This window comes from Primulina huaijiensis, chromosome 1 (genome assembly GCF_012295235.1).
Source record: "Primulina huaijiensis isolate GDHJ02 chromosome 1, ASM1229523v2, whole genome shotgun sequence".
NCBI lineage: Eukaryota > Viridiplantae > Streptophyta > Magnoliopsida > Lamiales > Gesneriaceae > Primulina > Primulina huaijiensis.
Genome location: NC_133306.1, coordinates 7,474,064 through 7,496,245, shown reverse-complemented (window position 1 = coordinate 7,496,245; position 22,182 = coordinate 7,474,064). Strand labels below are relative to the sequence as shown.

Sequence of the window (22,182 nt, the reverse complement as noted above, 5' to 3'; positions counted from 1 at the left end):
GCAAAAGTATACATATATCGTGTTGTATCGCGAATTTAAATTTAAATGTAACTCCTCAAACACACTTGCTACCTCAAAATAAAATGCGATGAGAATTTATTAGGGGTGGACAACGGTCGGTTTGGTCTGGTTTTACTCTATAACGGTTCGATTTTTCGGTTTTCGATTTTGAATATCTCTAGTCCAAAACCAAACCATTTTATTACGGTTCGGTTCGATTTTTTTGTAATACGGTTTGGTTTATACGATCGGTTATATATGGTTAGCTAAAATTTTGTTAAGAAATAAAATTATACGTCACTTTATGCCTTTAAAATCTAAATCATTGTATTTGTCAAACATTTAATTTGTTGGACTTAATCTTTTATATATAACAACAATACGGAAAATGCATGACTCCAACAGAATATTCAGTAATAAGAATGATAACAAGGTGTCAACCAGCTCGAATGGAACACCAATCATTTTACGAAAAAATTAAAGAAAAATATAAAGAAAAGAATAGAAAACGTCGACGGGTGAGTGGTGAAAAAGAAGTGAAAACGATCGGATTGAAAATTGAGGGTTAATGATACTAAGTTCCTAAATCCTAATAGGCCCATTATACATAAAAAGTCTTATACTTAACAATAATATGACCCATTATACATAAAAACGTATACTCAACAATAATATGGCCAGTTCGGTTATTCGTTTTTTTGGGGGATTAAAACCGAAAACCAAACCGAAAAACCGAATTTCATAAATTTTAAACCATAACCGACCGAAAAACCGATAAAAGCGAATCATTTAAACCGAATTATTCAGTTCGGTCAGTTTTTTCGATTTTTCGGGTTTTATGCCCATCCAGAATTTATGGTGATGGTAACAATAAATATATGATACAATCAAAAATTGGAAAACTTTATTTTTTATTGATAAAAGTTTGTTGGTTTAAATTGGCGATATGTTGCCTCAAAAAATCTCATGTCATAATCTAGCCAGTTTGGCTAAGTTACACTTCTTATATATCATTTACGTGAAACTATAGTTTCGATTGATCACCACGATGTCAAACAACATCACGGTTAATACACAAAAAGTTGGCCACCCAAAAGTGGAAAGCATTTGGTGCAACTTTCTACCTAAGTGGAGGCTGCTCTACTCTCCCCCCCACGTTTGAATTACTCATCTTTTAATTATATATATATAAATACTGATTAAAATTCTAAAAGCGTAACATATTTTTTTAATACAACTGAGGATAAAATTTCTTATTTTCACATAAATATGTCGCAAAAACTCTTATTAGACGGTCTAATGAGTCAATTTTGTGAGACGAGTATTCTATTTGAGTCACACATGAAAAATTATTACGTTTTTATGCCAAAAATATTGTTTTTTATTGTAAATATGAACAAAATTGATTCAATATCTAACAAATAAAAATCTACGAGACTATCTCACAAATATATATATATATATGTAGTCGAACTCGGTCTCATCTTTTCATTAGGTCAAATATCTTTGACCTAACATCATACCATTTTAATAATAGAAAGTTGCGCCAAATTAATAATTAATAACTTAATTGAAAAGTGTGAATTTGAGTAAAATTGGAAAGAATAATAAAAATATTTGAATTTAGAAAACGAGAAATTTAAACCAGAAAAATGTTACGTATATGGAGCAAAACACCGAAATGGACCTCGTGGGATTCCAGACCACATGCAAATCTCACACAGCATATTTCAATGCAAAAAGTTAATAAAGGTTCCGGGGAGGTTTACAACTCCCTCCACGCATAAACCGTAAGCATTGCACCCCACATTTCAATTCTCATATCCACAAATGGCGAGTGCTACGGGAGGCGGCGGCGAGAGTTGCAAGGCTGAGTTACTCGGCGCCTCGGAGGTCGATGGTGAGCAATCGTCGTCATGGAGGCTCAACATTAATGAATTTCGCTTGCCGGAGTGCTGTTCCGATCACCATCACCAGTCGTTCAGTCTCCGACGCATGCTCCGCGATAAAAGTATGTTATTCAGAATTGTTTGTTGACGCATGAAAGTGCGTCGGTATACTGAGCTTTATACTCGTTTGTGTTAATGGAATGATCTCGTGGTTTACTTTTGTTTACGGTAAGGGAAGATAGTGACATTTATGCCGGAGATAAGCGTGACGTAGATAGATATATACTTAGTTTTATGAATCTGAGTGGACGAAGCCATTAATATCCGTGTTCTGAAAGTATATATGCGACTCTCTAACTTTCGAGTTCTTGTTGTTTCTGGTGTTTGTTGAACTACCTGTACAACTCTTAATCTTTATCAATAAATTTCCTCTATTTAGGTATGCTTGTGTGCGTGTTAGTGTGTGTATAACATAGACAGCAATGAGGGACGAATGATGTCACTTGGACAGTTTTTGTTCAGATGCTGGATATTCGATTTTGTTATGTTCATTATTCCAAGCTTTTTATGACAGCACTTTTTTCAGAAACATTTCCCTAGTCAGTGTGCATCATTTACTATATTTAAAATTGCGTGTCATGTTTGATACCTTCTTTTTGAGTTCTCAATTTTACTTGCTCCGTTCCTCCATGTCTACAATAATGATGACACAATTGAAATTTATCTGTTCTTGTTGACCAAAAACGATGTCGATATTTGATGTCTTCATTTTTTTTTTGAAGAGAAACAAGGAAGAATTGCTGAATATTACAAGAAGCAGAAGAGACTACTAGAAGGATTCAATGAAATGGAGACCATGCATGAAGTAGGTGGTTTACCTGATGCTCTTACAGAGGTTAGTTTTGGAGTCCAGTATGATTCTGCGCTTCATTTTTAAAGAAATAACAGCAGTTATCTCAAGGGAAACTAGGGTAACGAAGGAAAGGCGTAATCTTGATGTCATAATTTTGAAGCCCAAGCATATTGTGATAAAGAGAGAGCAGAGGAAAAAAAAGCAGATTATATAGTTACTCATTAATTATAAATGCATGTAATACAGTTAGTTAGCTACAGATATTGAGATATAAGAAGAGGAGAACATGTGAAAAATAAGGCAAGCAATTGTAATATTTAATTCTGCAGAAATACCCAATCTCTTCTCTCTTCAATTCCTGAATTCTCCAGGTGGTTGCCTTCCTCGAATAAGCTTTGTATCATATTTGCATGTGAATCTGTGACTAACTGAGTTTGGTTTGACACTCCAACACATTCAATACAAAGTTCATCATCCCAACTCATACACTGTATGACAATAATGGAAACACTAAGATAAACTTTGGCAAGTCCCTTTTTTTAATCAATTTATTTAAGTAAAGAAACATTGTATAAATTGGCCTGGGAAGAGAGTCTTAGTAGTTCCCAGCATAATGCTTGGCGAGCATCTTGGTGGCAGAGAAGTGTTGAATCATAATTTAAGTAGAGCTAATAGTCTTCTAATGGTGATTAAGGACTTAATTATTGATAAAGCATTCTTGCATCTTTGTCTATTATTCTCCAATTTTTTCTACCAGGATGAAATGAAAGCAGTAGCCAGGAGGGAAAGGATGGCTATTAACATCTCCAACATAGCCAACTTATTCCTTTTTCTAGCAAAAGTTTATGCTTCAGTTGAGAGCAGATCTTTGGCTGTCATTGCGTCAACCATGGATTCTTTCCTAGACCTGTTATCAGGGCTGATTCTGTGGTTCACTTCTCATGCCATGAAAAATCCAAACCAGTATCACTACCCAATAGGAAAGAAACGGATGCAACCAGTGGTAAGCCTTGACATGGTATTCTTCTTTATAAAAAAAATAAGGTTGTGGTTGGATGGTGGGATTTGAAGTTATGGATTTCAAATCCATTTGGTTGTTTAGATAAATTTATGTTGAATGAATTTTAAATTCACTCTAACCTTAATATGTGTCAATGCAATGGTGATTATGATGAATTTTAAATTCACCCGTCACACTTTATTTTTACTTATTTTACACTTACGTTGACTTGCCGGTCAAACTTATCTACATTTCAATTTTACATGCGCTGGATGAACAGGGAAGTGGTTCATTTTAGATGAGAACTCACATTTAGCCCAGTATCATATATTTGATATTGAATGGCTGATTATTTTTGGGTTTGGTTGTCTCAGGAACTGGAAAAAGAATTGGTTGAAGTTTGTACCCTTTTTTTTTTCCAGTCTAGGTGTCCATGCTAGTAGTACTTCCTGAGAGGAAGTGCTTTTGCTCAAATTTTCTGAGGTTACCAAGTACACTGTTTGCAGGGAATTATTGTTTTTGCATCTGTAATGGCAACTCTTGGATTGCAAATTATATTGGAGTCTCTCCGGCAACTCATAGCTAAGGTATTTACTTTTGATTTTACTCATTTATCAGATAGCTTGATCAATTATACAGTTATCCAATATAAGCATGTTTAGATTCAATAGTGAACCTTCCATTTACATTGTTGTTTTCCTCGTTAACAATTTACTTTTCCCATTTTTGCAGTCAGGTCCAAAGATGGACCATAAGAAGGAGATGTGGATGATAGGGATCATGGTTTCTGTAACTATCGTGAAGTTTTTTCTTATGGTTTATTGTCGCAGATTCAAGAATGAAATTCTTAGAACCTATGCCCAAGATCATTTCTTTGATGTAATCACGAACTCAGTTGGACTAATAACTGCTGTTTTGGCAGTTCGATTCTTCTGGTGGATTGACCCTACTGGTGCCATAATTGTGAGCATGTCACTTATAACTTGAGAAATGGAAAAGCTGAGCCTTGCATATCTCATGTTTTTAAACAATGCATATCAAGAGTTGACTTTGAGAAATTTGTCCGTATAATAGATCTCTTCGGTGCAGTTCATATTGTCTGTTGGATTAAGTGATCCTAGAATGCATGTCATATTCTTTTTTTATGAAGACGTTTCTTTCTATGTCACAGATAGCAATTTATACAATCAACACATGGGCGAAAACTGTTTTTGAAAACGTACAGTCTTTGATTGGAAGAACAGCTCCGCCGGATTTTCTTGCGAAACTAACATATCTCATATGGAACCATCACAAAGAGGTCAAGCACATTGATACCGTGAGAGCGTACACATTTGGTAGTCATTACTTTGTGGAGGTCGACATCGTGTTGCCGGAGGACATGATGTTGAGTCAAGCTCACAATATTGGTGAAACATTACAAGAAAAGCTCGAGCAACTTTCTGAGATTGAAAGAGCTTTTGTTCATATAGATTTCGAGTTTACTCATAGACCAGAACACAAGAACAAAGTATAACGTAGAATCATTTTGATGATTTGGGTTCGGTTTGCTCTGGAAACAATAAGATGGGCAAATTGTTTTAAATAGTTTTTCTGAGTTTACCTCAACTTAGTCTGCTGTTTCTTTTTGTTTCTAGCGTCCATATGATATAAATCGTGGAAGACAAAAAGTGGACATAAGAGAGGATTGGTTAATGTAAAAAAGAACGGAGATTGAAGGCAAACCACCGCAAATGATCGTTAGTACCATCAAGTCATTATATACAGAAAATTCTATGTTAAAACATTTAAAAAATTCACAAATGGTGAATCATTCTTAAATTTATCGAACTAATTTTCGAACAATTAAATTTAATTAAGATAGGTCAATCGGGCCTTGGTCAAACGTTGTTTCTAATTTGTGATATTCTCAATTTTTTTAAATTGACCTTTAAATATATATAAGCCAAAAAAATAAATATTAAAACTTGAAAAAAAATTAGGTGAAACAAGTAATCGCTCCAAAGTCCAAACAAGGCCCACATATTTAGCAGGGGCATAACTGTAAATTAACAACACAGCAAAAATTAGGGTTTCGCTGTGTGTATATATGGGCTCCCTTGTACATATAGCTCCATGCCTTCTTCCCACTGTTCTCTTAACATCACAAATTTTCACATTTATTTACGAGATCGGAGGCCGTTGATGCAGAATAATTGTCCGTACCATCTGAAGATCTCTTCATGAGATCTCTCTGATGCGTCTCCTTCATATAGTTCCTGAGGTCTCCCTCTCCGTGTTCTTGATTTTTCCTCATTTTTCGTGTCTACGAATTTTCAAATACGGTTAAGAGGCGTTGATGTCGAAAGATTATACCATCAAACGATGAAAGCTCTGCTATCGGGCTTGTTGATGAAACAACAAATCATTATTCTCTGAGCCTTCGATTTGATTTCTGTTTAATTTGAGCTTTAGATTTCGTTTTAAATTTATTTTTTTTGAGATTCAGGCAACAAATTAGAGTCACTGATGCACTTGATTCGTATATGGTGTTTTCAGCGCTTTACGTTGCCGATAAGAATGTGTTTTGTGCTGAGATTCTGGCAGCGGATTCGGTCCGGTGGAGCTGCTGCATTCAGATGCACCTACATTCTATCCTCGTCGACTTGATATTATTTATTTTTTATGGATTCATGTCGGGAATAATTCGATTTTCATTTGAAAAATTCGAGATGCGGATTTCTATCTTTTTGCAAAGATTCAAATTTTTCCGACCTCCGGAATCCGAAAACATGAGGTTTAAATTGTTTTGAATAGTAGTGTAGAAAACACACCTTGAATAGGTGAATAGTTATTTTATTCTTTTCGAGGAGTATAAATTTTTTCTTTTTTTTTAACTATAAATTATTTTTAAAATAAGTTTTTGCATCCTTTTATTTTTTAAAATCCAAAAATTGAGTCTCAATTTACGTTTTTTTTAAGTTAACATAGATTTTGATTTTAACAATTCTAGACGTCCATAATGTCATCTTCAATTCATATTTTTTTATTTTTCATTTTCTATGATCAGGAATCTCTATTTTCAAATGATTCTCCTACCTAAATATGATCAAATATTCTATTTTTCTATTTTTTTATTTACAAACCCACATTATAATTAAAAAATTACATATTATATTGTTCAACTAAATTAATTCGATAAGTTTGAAATAACTCATAATATACTAACAATTATAAATTATATTATTAAATATAAAATAATTAAGTGTATATTCGATTTTGTTTTAAAATAATGCATTTATTCGGTCATCAATTGCACACAACGCACGATATTAATTATATAGGCACAAAATATAAATCAAGATAAACATAAACGACATAAGTTTAAAATACACAAATTGATCATTACAAATACTAATAATCCGAATTACTATACTCTTCTCACAAATTGTTAATAAAAACATCTTGAGTGCATAGTGAGTCGACTTATCTTTTATTTGACAATGTCGTGCAAAAATTTTTTGAAATTAGTTATGCTCATCACGTGTCATTTTGATATCTAGGTGGGTGTTTTGTGATAATATGTGATGGACACAAATCTTCCTCTTTTTCATCTTCAATAATTATATTATGTATAATAATGCATGTCGTCATGATATCATATGCAAGACTCAGTTTGCTCCAGACTCAAAGCAGGTCTAGTGATAATTGTTCACTTTGATTGTCGTACACCAAATGCTCATTCAACATATTTTCTACAACTTTATTGTCACGTTACAAAATATTTCTTCTTTGGACTTTGTGGATTGTATATTGTTTGTACTAGAGTAGCCCACTTTAACTATATATCGTCCATAGTGTATTATTTTCTTTGTATGATATAGTTAGCGGGGAGAGCTACACCATTGGCCAAGTTAGCAAATATATGATATTTTGATAACACATTAATGTCGTTCGAACCTGGCAAACCAAAGTATGTAAGTCATCTCCACAACTCGTAATCTGCTACAACTTCTGAAATGATTGTTGGATTTCCGCTACGAGCTGCATATTGTCCATTCTAACCTATAAGACAATTTTTTCACTTTCAATGTATAATAAATACTTCCTAGCATCCTCGGAAATCCATGTTGTTTTCCAATATGGAGAATCCTTTCAATGTCTTCAGCATTGGGAGATCGAAGATATCAGTCACAAAACACCTCCACCATATCCCGACAAAATATTTTCAAACTTTCAATTGCAGTAGACGCCTCGATTTTATTATACTCATCCATTGAATCCGTCGTCACATCATATGCTAATATACACATTGCAGCAGTTATCTTCTGGAAAATAATCATTGTACAAGCATTGTTCAGCGGCCAAACTATCTTGATTAATCACAATATGGCCAGGAATCCTTCTATGGTGCAAAAATAATCACCTTCTTGGAAGTAATTGACGACAACGGTAGCATTACATATTATTTAGCTTAAAACCGTTGTTGGTCAATGGATGAAACTCATTTTTTTATCTTGGCACTAGGCTGTTCTTTGCCGTCAGATGACGACGAGGATGCGTAGAAAGAAAATTTTGAAGGACCTCCCTCATGAAAATTCATTTTGAGTTGGATGAGTAAATGATGACCAAGTAAAGGGAATTAAATATTCATTTTCAGTAGGATGAGTAAATGTCATGGGTTGTGTATTTGCAACAAAAGCCAAATTACGGGTTGTGTCATTGCAATAAAATCCAAAATTGTCTAGTTGTGTATTTGTCCTCTATCTTAAATAAGTGACGTGAGTTGTAGTTTAGATATTTGTTACATATCTTTAAAAATTTTAATATTTGATTATTTAAAATTTTTCACGCGTTGTGTCATTGCAATAAAATCAAAAATATGAGCGGTCTAATTGTGCATTTTCAATAAAATACACAAGTATTTGTCACTGGTTGTCTATTTGCAATAAATATCAACTCACGGGTTGTCTATTTCTAGCTTTCACGTGTTGTCTAGTCGCAATAAGAGACAACTCATCTGTCAACTCTTGTCTAACTGCAGCTGTAACGGGTTGTCTAAATGCAGTTGTCACGGTTCTTTCAAATTTCGTATCTTCAGAAAAATCAATCCAACTAAGTTGAATTTCTACCGTCAGATCAGATATCCTTTAATCCAGACCGTTGATCCAAAAAATTTTGGCTATAAATTGAAGTATCATTCGTAGCATTGACATATATCATACACATTCAATAATAATTTACAATCAAATGACTTCATATAAACGTGTGTTGGGGAATTACACCCCCGAAGTGATGCCAACCACGATGATAATATAGTACCCAAAAATGCGGAATAAAATAATCAACAAGAACTCAAAGATTTACGTGGTTCACCCAATATAGGCTACGTCCACGGAGCACTGCAACTTTTATAACTGGAAAAAATATTACAACAAGTGTATACACCAATACACTCAATATTTTTCACACTCCCAACCCGAGTATATCGAGAAAATAATTTCTCTAACTTACACAAAGAGAATTCCTGCACTAAAAAAAAAATTACTCTATTTTTTTCTATGCACTCTCTTTTTATCAAAGCTAAAAAGCTTTTTATTTTGGGATACTAAAAGCAAACAAGGAAGGCTCAATTTATAACAAATTTCTTGAACCAACTTTTTAAAGTTCCCGATGTGGGATACCAATTTTCTCACCTAACAATTCTCCCACTTGAAGACTTGATTTCAATCACGTCTTCACATCATCATTGCAGCAACTCATATATCCTCATTTATTCTTGCAGTCCAACTGAAGTCGAACACAACTTCAGTTTATCAATGGTTACCGTTTTCGTGAGCATATCGGCTAGATTTTTACTTCCAGGAATCTTCTCCAGCATCAAGACTCCATCTTCCAGCACTGATCTGATGAAATGGTACCTAACCTGTATATGCTTTGTCCTAGCATGATAAACAGGATTTTTTGCTAAATGAATACCACTCTAACTGTCACAGTATAATGTGCTATCTTCAAGCTTCTGACCCAACTCCTCCAGAAAGGATTTCAACCATATCATCTCCTTGCTAGCTGCTGTAACTGCAACATACTCAGCCTCAGTAGTCGAACGCGCAACAATCTTTTGCAGCTTAGACACCCAGCTTACAACTGTACCACCTAATGTGAACACATATCCACTAGTACTTTTCTTGCCATCCAGGTCTCCACCCATATCGGCATCGACAAAACTCTGTAAGCTAAATTTTGATCTCCTGAAGCATAAAGAACAACTAGCAGTACCTTTCAAATACATGAGAATCCACTTAACTGCTTCCCAGTGTTGCTTTCCTGGATTACTCATAAACCTGCTCACAACTCCAACTGCATGTGCTATGTCTGGTCTTGTGCACACCATTGCATACATGAGGCTTCCGACAGCAGAAGCATAAGGAACCTTATTCATATAAGCCTGCTCCTGCTCCGTCGATGGTGATTGTTCTTTGGTTAGTTTCAAATGACTAGCCAAAGGAGTACTCACAGATTTAGCTTCATCCATATTAAATCTGCTAACACATTTTTCACGTACTCTTCTTGAGATAACTTCAAGAATCCATTCACCTGGTCTCTAAAGATCCTCATTCCAAGGATTTGCTTTGCAGCACCCAAATCCTTCATGGCAAATTCCTTTGATAAATCTTTCTTGAGTTTATCAATTTCTTCCAGACAAGCTCCAGCTATCAGCATACTATCTACATAGAGCAGTAGTATGATATAAGAACCGTCAAACTTTTTCACATAACAGCAGTGATCAGCTCGACACCTTAGGAATCCATTTTCACTCATGAATCCATCAAACTTCTTGTACCACTGTTTGGAGCTTGTTTGAGACCGTACAAGATCTTCTGAAGTTTGCACACCATTCTCTCTTTTCCCCGTATTTCAAAGCCATGTGGCTGCTTCATATAAATTTCTTCATCTAGATCACCGTGAAGAAACGCAGTCTTTACATCCAACTGCTCCAAATGTAAGTCTTCCTTCGCCACTAGTCCAAGTACACTCCTGATAGTGGTTAATTTAACCACCGGAGAGAAAATTTCGGTGTAATCAATTCCTTCCCGTTGTTGGAAGCCTTTTACAACAAGTCTTGCCTTGTACCGCTTGCTACCATCATGCTCTTCTTTTAACCGGTACACCCACTTGTTATGTAACGCCTTTTTGCCTTGCGGAAGTTCTGTCAACTCCCACGTCTGATTGGATGACAGTGAATCCATCACATCTTCCATGGCCAACTCCCACTTGGTTGAATCATCATTTTGCATTGCCTCTTCACAGGTCTCCAGTTCACCTTTGTCTGTCAGCAAAATATAGTGAAGTGCAGGGGAGTATCTATCAGGTGGTCTAATTGTTCTCAAAGATCTCCTGAGTTCAATCACTGGAGTTTGTGTGTAAAACCCGGGATTTTGTACAATCGGGATCATATCAGACTAATATCATATGAATAATTTGAGTATGCTTGGGTAGAGTAATCTTGGATATTATCTAAGATTTGGTTGCAAGATTATCTAAGTCGTGTAGATAATTTTATCGTGTGCAGAAATTTTGAAGCTTAAAATGTTAGCTGGTATTATTTTTCACAACTTGAAATTTGGAGAAATAAATCTATCTCAATCTAAGGAATTTATTAAAGAATTTTGGAAATAAACAGATAAAGATCAAAAATTTGAGTCGAGATTGAGATACCGGGATAAAAATCAAACAAGAAATAATAAAATCCCTAGAATTCAAAATTATCAGTGTAAGATGCTATGCAAAATTCGAAATTTGTAGGGGATGGAAGAGGTAGATTTCGAATATCAACCAATATCACGATTCTAGATTTGATTCATAATTCAAACACACTTAAACTCTTGATCACTATAGCAGCCAACCCTATAAATAAGAGAGCCACCTGACTCAAAAATCACACCTAAAGTTACACCAAATTTTCGAAAATCTCCCCTAGTCTCCTTAGGATTTTCGAGCACAGCGAAGCGCTGCCGCCGTCTAGCCGCCGAAGAGGAATTTTCGAAAATTCCTGTGCAAGCAACCCTAATTATTCACGTAATTTTGCATCAAGAATTTAAGGTAAGTGGGCTGTTTTAAAACTTAAAAATTTCGGTTTTATGCATGTACAATTTTCGGTCTTGTGCTTAAAAATCCGGTCGACCACCGTCGTTTTGTCTACGCGTTTTTTTTTTTACGAAATTTGGTACGTTTATGTTTGGCACTGTGAGGATTCCCTGAAAATGGGTGGAATTCCAACATATGGCCCTTAACAGTGGGATAGAACTGTTTTACGGCCTCGCCCCCTTAGAGGATCAAAACTTAGGGACTGATATCAGTAAACCATAGAAGGTGGAAAAATCGCAGTGTTATGAATATGATGTTACGATTATGAAAAGCATGCTATGTTATGATTCGAAATTGTTATAATATGTTATGTGGTATTCAAAATCCCCCACTTGCGGAGTATTTCCCAAAATACTCACCCTCTTACAATCTTCCCCAGAAAAATCAGAAGAACAGGTTGAAGAAGAAGAATCTGAACAATTTTGGGGCTGGTGAATATTGGTTATTTTCGAGAATTTCTAGAATAGGAATTTAAATTTCGAATTTTAGGACTTTAAATTTTATGTAAGACGTTTCCGCAAATTTATTTTATTTCAGTTGTAAAGACATGGTTATTTTTTGAGATTTATGATTAATAAACTGGTTTTCGGTGTATACTATGCTACGAGGCTGGTCGTTTCAGTTGTGTGATTGTTAAATGACGCCGGTGTCAAATCTCGAGTTTCGGGGCATGACATTTTAGTGGTATCAGAGCCGCCGGGTTCATAATCCGAGTGGGAAAAATCGAATTTCAAAAAAAATATATATATATATTTTTCGGAAATTTTCGGCCAAACAGCGCCTTAGCGCGCCGCCGCGTTCTTCGCCGATTCCGGCCTCTTCCGGCATCGTTTCTCCGATCGGCAACCATTCCCAGAACCGCCTCGACGAGACGAACAAAAGCCCTCAAACAATTTCAGATTTCGTGTTCATGTGAAACCGGAATTTCAGATCTACGAATTTGGCGTATGAACCCTAACCCGAAAATTATTTTGTCCAATTACCCTACTACTCCTACTCCGATTTTCAATTCCTTTCACCCGAAAATTATACTATTTATGGGTAATTTTTCCCAATGATCAATTTCGGGATCGGATCAACCAATCGGAAACGCCCAATTTCAAGTGAGTCCACCGAGTTGCGCGAGTTCCCCGCCAAATTAGGTAGTTTTCCGACCGATTCTGGCCGTGCCATCACCGGTTTCGTGATCTTGACCCCTTCGCGGACACACGCCTTTGCTCCGACCTTACTCCGGCGAGTCAACTCGGCCGATTCAACGAGTCAACCCGCCAGCATGCACCCCCTCGACACGTGTCTATCTCAAAACTTTTCATTTTTGGAAATTTTCGAAAATTTTTAACTTTCAGTATCTTACTCTATCCTGATATTTTATTCTGTCATATTGATGATATTCTGAGCATTTATCTTTTATTATTTTCTTTCAAGAAATGTCTCCCCGATTCTGCACTCGTGCCCAAGCTGTCATCCACATGAAGCAGCTTGCCATTGATAATCAGTCGCGCCTAATAAAGTGCCTTAGAGCCAGACTAGGTGAGAGAAGACTGCGACCTTAGCCACAGATAAAGAGGAAATTCAGACCCAACTTAACAATGCAATCTATCAGGGAAAGTTGGTAAGAGGAGATAACATGGATTTGAGAGATGGTATAGAACACGGCTTGTATCGAGAGAAAAAGCTGCATGAAGACATCGACCGATACCGAAAAGAATTGGAAGAAGAAAAACAACAAAATGCCAGGAGCAAGAAAAGACGGGAGAATTTAAGTGAGGCTGTAAGCAGCATTTCAAAGGTGAACCATCATCTAGCTCAACAGGGTGAGGTACTGAAGAACAAAATCAAGCAGAATAAGAGGGATTACGAACTGCGCCACCAGCTTACCATTGATATGTTGAACGAGGCAGAGGCAGATGTTCAGGGATGGAAGACACAAGTGGCCCAGCTTAATGCAGAGAATGCCCAGCTCACTCATATGGTAGAGCTGCTTCAGGAAGGAGAGCCGGAGGAGGAGCCGGAAAAGGAAGAGCCTATAGAGATTGAGGAGCCTATAGCAGCCATTGGGGATGGAGAGATCGAGGATTAGACTAGGATGTCTTAGTGATTTTGTTCTAGGAGATTATTATTATTTTTTCCATTGTTGCTATTTCATTCAGTACGACTTTTATTTCTTTTAGATTGGTCATGTTCATTTTAGTTCCTTTGATAAATCAATAAAAATTTGTTTTATTTGATTCATTGATTTCAATTTATTTCAGCACAATCTATTGTATGAACTTTACTCGTACAAATTCTTAGAACTTGCGATGCGATTGTAGGAAATGGCCGGCAGACCCCCGAGACAGAATTGCAACCCGCGTTATGCTAACACCGACCGTGAGGTCAGACAAGAGAACGAGCAAGGGAATGGACCCCCGCCTGCAGTCAACTTAAGCCAAGCTGATCTTATAGCCATAGCCACCATTGTAGCGACAACACTGCAAGGGTTGGGAAATCAGAACGTCAATCAGCCACCACCACCTCCACCACCAAACGGAATCAAGTTCCACTATGAATCACTCCGCAAGAATAGATGTCCAACCTTCAGTGGAGCTGCTGACCCTGAAGTTATCCAGGGCTGGCTAAAAAGTGTAGAGACGCAGCTGCGACTATTGGAAGTTCCTGAAGCACTGAAAGTGGACGTGACTGTGCCGTTCCTAGAAGATAAAGCAGGAAAATGGTGGGAAGCAATCTCACCAGCCATGACAGCTGCAGGACCAATGACTTGGCAGCGATTTTGAGAAGCCTTTCTGAAACAGTATTATCCAGCCGAAGTCAGACTGCAGAAACTGAGTGAGTTTGAAAACTTCACTCAAACTCCGGACATGTCGGTTGTGGAATACACCTCCCAGTTTAATGCCCTTGGATCTTATGCTTCGGCAATTATGGCGGACGAAGTTTTGAAACTGCACCGTTTTAAGAAGGGATTGAACAGCATGATCCAATCAGCTCTAGCAGTCTACCAACCCGCGAATTTTTCAGACCTAATGGGCGCAGCTATCCGAGCTGAAACTGACATCCAGCGCAGGGAGAAGGAAAATAAGAACAAAAGGCCCATGAATAGTCAGTCCTCGCGCAGCAATCAGACTTTCAAGAAGCCTAACCAGTCCGGTGGACCATCAAAAGGACCTTCGCCTACCTCAAGCTACCAGGATATTAAGCCTTGCCCAACTTGTCACTTACGACACCTGGGAGAATGCCGAAGAAACAGTGGAGTATGCTTCAGATGTGGGAAAGCGGGACACCGAATTGCCGAATGTCCTACTGCCGCCAACCAAGCAGCCGGCCCAACAAGGGAACAGGGCCAAATACAGGAGCTAACCCCAACAAGCCAAAAGAAGGCAAGCCTAATGCCAGGGTCTTTGCTATGACTCAAGAAGAGGCCGACGACGCCAATGAAGTCGTTTCAGGTACCATCCTAATTCAAAAAGTGCCTGCTTATGCGTTATTTGATTGTGGTGCTACGCATTCCTTTATGTTTAAGAGGTTTGCTAAGAAATTAGGACTTAAGCTCGAATCACTAGCCGAACCTTTCCGAATAGCCACACCTACAAGTAAGACCATCGAAACTCATGAAATTCACAGGGACTGTATTATCAGTATCGGTAATCAGACTTTCAGCGCAGACTTAATACAATTGGTTATGGCCGACTTCGACATCATCCTAGGGATGGATTGGTTAGCCAGAATTAATGCAATAGTGGACTGTAAAGGGAAAAGATTTAAACTCCGAACCCCGAATCAGAAAGAGATTGTGTATCATGGTAAATCCAAGGAACGGAAATCACTCCTTTCTGCTTCCCAAACATGGAAAGCCATGAAATCCGGAGAAGATATCTACCTAGCAATGGTTAGCGAAGTGCAAGGAGAAGTCGAACTGAAGATAGAAGACATCCCAATAGTATGTGAGTTTCCGGATGCTTTTCCAGAAGAACTCCCAGGGGCAGTCCCGGACCGCGAAGTTGAGTTCGAAATCAATCTAGTTCCTGGTGCAGCACCAATATCTAAAGAACCTTACAGGATGGCGCCAGCTGAACTCAAGGAGCTAAAAGAGCAACTCCAAGAATTGCTGGACAAAAAGCAAATTCGACCTAGTGTTTCCCCATGGGGAGCACCAGTACTCTTTGTAAAGAATAAAGATGGGAGTATGAGATTGTGCATCGACTACAGAGAACTGAACAAGATCACTATCAAGAACAAGTACCCCCTCCCAAGGATTGACGACCTATTTGATCAACTTAAGGGAGCCGCAGTATTTTCTAAACTGGATCTGCGGACGGGATACCACCAACTGAAGGTCAGGGCGGAAGATATCCCCAAAACAGCTTTTCGGACAAGATATGGACATTATGAGTTCACAGTGATGCCTTTCGGGCTGGCTAACGCGCCTGCAGCCTTCATGGACCTAATGAATCGAGTTTTCAAGCCATTCCTGGATCAGTTCATAGTGGTATTTATTGACGACATCCTCGTCTACTCTTCCAACGAGAGAGATCACGAAGAGCATCTGCGCATTGCACTTCAGACTTTGAGAGAAAAGGAGCTCTATGCTAAGTTTAAGAAATGTGAGTTCTGGCTCAAGAGTGTATCCTTCTTAGGAAACATAATCTCTGAAGCAGGAGTATCAGTGGATCCCAGGAAAGTCGAGGCAATTACGGAGTGGCCAAAACCTAAGAACGCCACAGACATCAGGAGCTTTCTTGGACTGGCAGGTTATTACAAGAAGTTCGTCGAAGGTTTTTCTTCGATCGCCATACCACTGACGAAACTCACTCAGAAGAATTCCAAGTTCGTCTGGGACGAAAGTTGCGAGAAAAGTTTTCAGACATTAAAAGAAAAGCTCGCATCTACGCCAGTACTAATCTTACCCACGGAAGATAAGGAATTCACCATCTACAGTGACGCATCTAAGGAAGGTCTGGGATGCGTGCTCATGCAAGAAGGAAGAGTGATCGCCTACGCATCAAGGCAGTTGAAACAGCACGAGCAAAACTACCCTACGCATGATCTGGAGCTAGCAGCAGTTGTTTTTGCCTTAAAAATCTGGAGACACTATCTCTATGGCGTCAAGTGCGAAATTTTCACAGATCACCAGAGCCTCAAATACCTGTTCACCCAAAAGGAACTTAACATGAGGCAAAGACGGTGGATCGAACTTCTGAAGGATTACGATCTGACTATCAGTTAAGGGACAAGTTGAAAGTGGGAAGTCTCAAGATCTACAAATCGATGACAAAGGAGTCTTATGGATGAAAGGACGACTGTGTGTACCCGACAGCGGTAACCTTCGCCAAGAAATACTGTCAGAAGCACACAAATCCAAGTTTTCAGTCCATCCAGGGAGTACAAAAATGTACAGAGATCTTAAAAGCAATTTTTGGTGGAATGGAATGAAAAGAGACGTGGCAGAATTTGTCGCTAAATGCCAAGTGTGTCAACAGGTCAAAGCAGAGCACCAACGACCTGGAGGATTATTGTAACCTTTGGAGATACCAGAGTGGAAATGGGAGCATATCTCTATGGACTTTTTGGTAGGGTTACCAAAGTCAAGGCAAGGTCAGGACGGAATATGGGTAATTGTGGATAGGCTTACAAAATCCGCACACTTCCTACCCGTCCGTATGAACTACAGTCTCGATAAATTGGCTTCGCTGTACATGGACAACATTGTGAGACTGCATGGAGTGCCAGTGAGCATCCTATCTGATAGAGACCCGAGGTTCGTCTCGCACTTTTGGAAGAGCTTTCAGGGGGCCATGGGAACTAAAGTGACTCTTAGTACGGCCTATCACCCACAAACTGATGGCCAAACCGAGAGAACAATTCAAACCCTGGAAGACATGCTGCGAGCCTGCGCCCTAGAATTCAGTAGCAATTGGAGCAATCGCCTACCATTGATTGAGTTTGCTTATAATAACAGCTATCACGGCAGTATTGGGATGGCTCCATACGAAGCCCTGTATGGGATGAAATGCCGATCACCTTTATATTGGGATGAAGTGGGAGAAAAAGCAATAGTGGGACCCGAGGTCGTACAGATAACAATAGACAAGGTTACAATAGTCCGAGAGAAACTCAAGGCAGCTCAAGACCGACAAAAGAGTTAGGCAGACCTGAAAAGAAGGCCAGTAGAATTCAATATTGGCGAGAAGACCTACGTAAAAGTCTCGCCTATGAAAGGAGTGGTCCGATTCAGTAAAGCTTGGAAGCTGAACCCTCGTTATGTGGGACCCTTTGAAATTTTGGAAAAAGTGGGCACGCTAGCATACAGATTGGCACTTCCACCAAACATGTCTAGAATTCACAACGTTTTCCACGTGTCCCAACACGGAAATACATCTCGGACCCAAGTCACATGTTGGAAGCAGAACCGCTCATGATCGAAAGTAATTTGGGAGAAGAGCTTAAGTACAAAGAAGTTCCCATTAGAATCGTGGACACCAAGGACCAAGTACTAAGACGACGAATCATTCCTTACGTCAAGGTGCAATGGTCTAACCACACGGAAAGAGAAGCCACGTGGGAGATAGAAGAAAGGATGAGAAACCAATACCCGTACCTCTTCATAGACCAAGTCAACCTAAGTTTCGAGGACGAAACTTTCTATAAGGAGGGAGGGATGTAAAACCCGGGATTTTGTATAAACGGGATCATATCAGACTAATATCATATGAATAATTTGAGTATGCTTGGGTAGAGTAATCTTGGATATTATCTAAGATTTGGTTGCAAGATTATCTAAGTCGTGTAGATAATTTTATCGTGTGCAGAAATTTTGAAGCTTAAAATGTTAGCTTATTTTTCACAACTTGAAATTTGGAGAAATAAATCTATCTCAATCTAAGGAATTTATTAAAGAATTTTGGAAATAAAAGATAAAGATAAAAAATTTGAGTCGAGATTGAGATACCGAGATAAAAATCAAACAAGAGATAATAAAATCCCTAGAATTCGAAATTATCAGTGTAAGATGCTATGCAAAATTCGAAATTTGTAGGGGATGGAAGAGGTAGATTTCGAATATCAACCAATATCACGATTATATCACGATTCTAGATTTGATTCATAATTCAAACACACTTAAACTCTTGATCACGATAGCAGCCAACCCCTATAAATAAGAGAGCCACCTGACTCAAAAATCACACCTAAAGTTACACCAAATTTTCGAAAATCTCCCCTAGTCTCCTTAGGATTTTCGAGCACAGCGAAGCGCTGTCGCCGTCTAGCCGCCGAAGAGGAATTTTCGAAAATTCCTGTGCAAGCAACCCTAATTATTCACGTAATTTTTCATCAAGAATTGAAGGTAAGTGGGCTGTTTTAAAACTTAAAAATTTTGGTTTTATGCATGTACAATTTTCGGTCTTGTGCTTAAAAATCCGGTCGAGCACCGTCGTTTTGTCTACGCGTTTTTTTTTACGAAATTTGGTACGTTTATGTTTGGCACTGTGAGGATTCCCTGAAAATGGGTGGAATTCCAACATATGACCCTTAACAGTGGGATAGAACTGTTTTACGGCCTCGCCCCCTTAGAGGATCAAAACTTAGGGACTGATATCAGTAAACCATAGAAGGTGGAAAAATCGCAGTGTTATGAATATGATGTTACGATTATGAAAAGCATGCTATGTTATGATTCGAAATTGTTATAAAATGTTATGTGGTATTCAAAATCCCCCACTTGCGGAGTATTTCCCAAAATACTCACCCCCTTACAATCTTCCCCAGAAAAATCAGAAGAACAGGTTGAAGAAGAAGAATCTGAACAATTTTGGGGCTGGTGAATATTGGTTATTTTCGAGAATTTCTAGAATAGGAATTTAAATTTCGAATTTTAGGACTTTAAATTTTATGTAAGACGTTTCCGCAAATTTATTTTATTTCAGTTGTAAAGACATGGTTATTTTTTGAGATTTATGATTAATAAACTGGTTTTCGGTGTATACTATGCTACGAGGCTGGTTGTTTCAGTTGTGTGATTGTTAAACGACGCCGGTGTCAAATCCCGAGTTTCGGGGCGTGACATTGTGGGTCATCATCTTGTGCAGTTTCTTCTTCACCTTCCTGGTTACTGGTTTTCGATTCATTCACAGGAATATATGTCAATGGCACTTCATCAGTCTTCTTGACTTTAGAACATTCATCTCCAGCTCCAATGTCTGACTTGTCCTTGTATAGAAGTTTCTCATTAAAGATTACATCCCTGCTTCGAATGATCTTCCGATTTTGGTCATCCCAGAAACGATAACCAAACTCATTATCTCAATAACCAATAAAGAAGCATTTCTTTGATTTCGGATCAAGTTTTGATCTGTTTGCTGAATCAATATGAACATAGGATAGACATCCAAACACCTTCAAGAAAGAAAGGTTTACTTCTTTGCCGCTCCAAACCTCTTCGGGTATTTTGTAGTCCAGTGGTACCGAAGGTCCTCTGTTGATCAGATATGCTGCAGTGTTAACAGCATCAGCCCGGAATGATTTTGGCAATCCAGAATGCAATCTCATGCTCCATGCGGGTTCATTCAAGGTCCTGTTCATGCTTTCAGCTACACCATTCTGTTGAGGTGTACCAGGAATGGTTTTCTCCATCTTGATCTCATTCTGTGCACATTATTTCTTGAACTCATCATCTTCATATTCTCCACCATTGTCAGACCGTTAGCATTTCACCTTCAAGTTGGTCTCATTTTCCACCATGGCTTTCCACTTTTTAAAGGTCTCGTAAACATCAGATTTATTTTTCAGAAAATAAACTCAAACTTTTCTACTCGAATCGTCAATGAATGTGACATAGTATCTCGAGCCTCCAAGAGATGTCACAGGAGATGGTCCCCATACATCAGTATGAACCAGCTCCAATTTTGCTGCTTTCGGTTCTCTACCGCTTTTTGAAAAGCTCACTTTCTTCTGCTTTCCAAAGATACGGCTTTCACATAGGTGGTGTTCAACAGTCTTTAATTCTGGTAGCTTTCTTTTTGACACCAACATCTTCATTCCCTTCTCACTCATATGTCCAAGTCTATAATGCCATAGACTTGAATTGGCTCCAGCATCCACAGCTGCTAATGTGTCTCTGCAACTGAAAGTCATATACAGTGTTCCAGTTTTCTTTCCTCGAGTAACAATCATGGCTCCTCTGTTCACTTTCCAGGAACCATCACCGAATGTCACATTGTGGCCTATATCATCGAGCTGTCCTACCGAGATCAGATTGCGTGTCAATTTTGGTACATGCCTGACTTTGTTGATTTTCCAGACAGATCCATTTGACATCTTCATCCGTACATCACCCATACCAACAATTTCCAAGGGTTTTTCATCAGCCAGAAAAACTTTTCCGTAATCGACATCGATGTAATTATCAAATACATCGCGATCACCAGTGGTATGAAACGAAGCTCCCGAGTCCATAACCCAAGAATCAACAGGGCTTTCCATGGATAATAGCAGAGCATCATGTACTTCATCAGTGACAACATTGGCATTATTCTTCGTTGATCTGCAGTTCTTTTTCAGGTGACCAGTCTCACCACAGCTCCCGCACTTCATATTCTTTTCAATGATGTTTTTGTCTTTTCCATTTCTTGACTTGGATCTACCGCGCCATCGGTTGGAACTCTTTTCACCACTCCTGCCTCTTCCTCTGTTATCAAGATTTAGGGCAGATCTCGATGATGTTGCTTCACCCGAGTCTTTCCTGCGAACTTCTTCAGCAAGGATTTGATTTCTAACATCATTGAGTTGTAGTTTTCTTTTTTCAACAGAGTTGCTAACCGCTGCCCGCATCGGTTCCCAATTGTCTGATAAAGACGCCAAAAGAATAATTGCCCGAATCTCATCATCAAATTTAATTTCAACCGATGTCAGCTGTGAAACAATTGTGTTGAATTCATTGATGTGTTTAGCCACCGATGCATCTTCTCTCATCTTTAAGTTAAATAACTTCTTCATGAGATATACTTTATTATTTGCCAATGACTTTTCGTACATGTCCGACAAGATGGACATCATCTCCTCCGTTGTTTTTGCCTCCACCACGTTATGTGCCACGTTCTTCGTTAGGGTCAATCGTATTACACCTAACACTTGTCGGTCAAGAAGCTTCCAGTCATCATTCTCCATCTTTTCCGGCTTCTTTCCAGATAGAGGTTGATGCAACCTCTTGCTATACAAATAATCAATAATTTGTAGTCGCCATAACGTAAAATCTGTACCGTCGAACTTGTTGATTCCCGGTCCTGATCCATCATCTCCGGCCATCACTTCTCTAGCTTTAG

General features: G+C 38.4%; 1 protein-coding gene, 1 long non-coding RNA gene and 2 other non-coding genes across 4 annotated transcripts; all 4 read left to right on the top strand.

Annotated features, from left to right (window-relative positions):
* Positions 1 to 1,708: 1,708 nt before the first annotated feature.
* LOC140980909 (metal tolerance protein 10-like) lies at positions 1,709 to 5,370 on the top strand. The gene is made up of 6 exons (XM_073447027.1): positions 1,709 to 2,011; positions 2,672 to 2,784; positions 3,500 to 3,745; positions 4,249 to 4,329; positions 4,475 to 4,705; positions 4,914 to 5,370. The coding sequence occupies exons 1-6, from the start codon at positions 1,831 to 1,833 to the stop codon at positions 5,256 to 5,258; spliced, it is 1,197 nt and encodes a 398-aa protein (XP_073303128.1). The 5' UTR covers positions 1,709 to 1,830; the 3' UTR covers positions 5,259 to 5,370.
* Positions 5,371 to 5,865: 495 nt separating this feature from the next.
* Positions 5,866 to 6,563, top strand: LOC140988966 (uncharacterized). The gene is made up of 2 exons (XR_012177402.1): positions 5,866 to 6,005; positions 6,281 to 6,563. It is a non-coding gene; the product is annotated as an uncharacterized lncRNA (long non-coding RNA).
* LOC140991282 (small nucleolar RNA snoR117) lies at positions 5,919 to 6,009 on the top strand. The gene has a single exon (XR_012177828.1). It is a non-coding gene; the product is annotated as a small nucleolar RNA snoR117 (small nucleolar RNA).
* LOC140991275 (small nucleolar RNA snoR116) lies at positions 6,073 to 6,164 on the top strand. Its single transcript, XR_012177827.1, has one exon. It is a non-coding gene; the product is annotated as a small nucleolar RNA snoR116 (small nucleolar RNA).
* Positions 6,564 to 22,182: the final 15,619 nt, after the last annotated feature.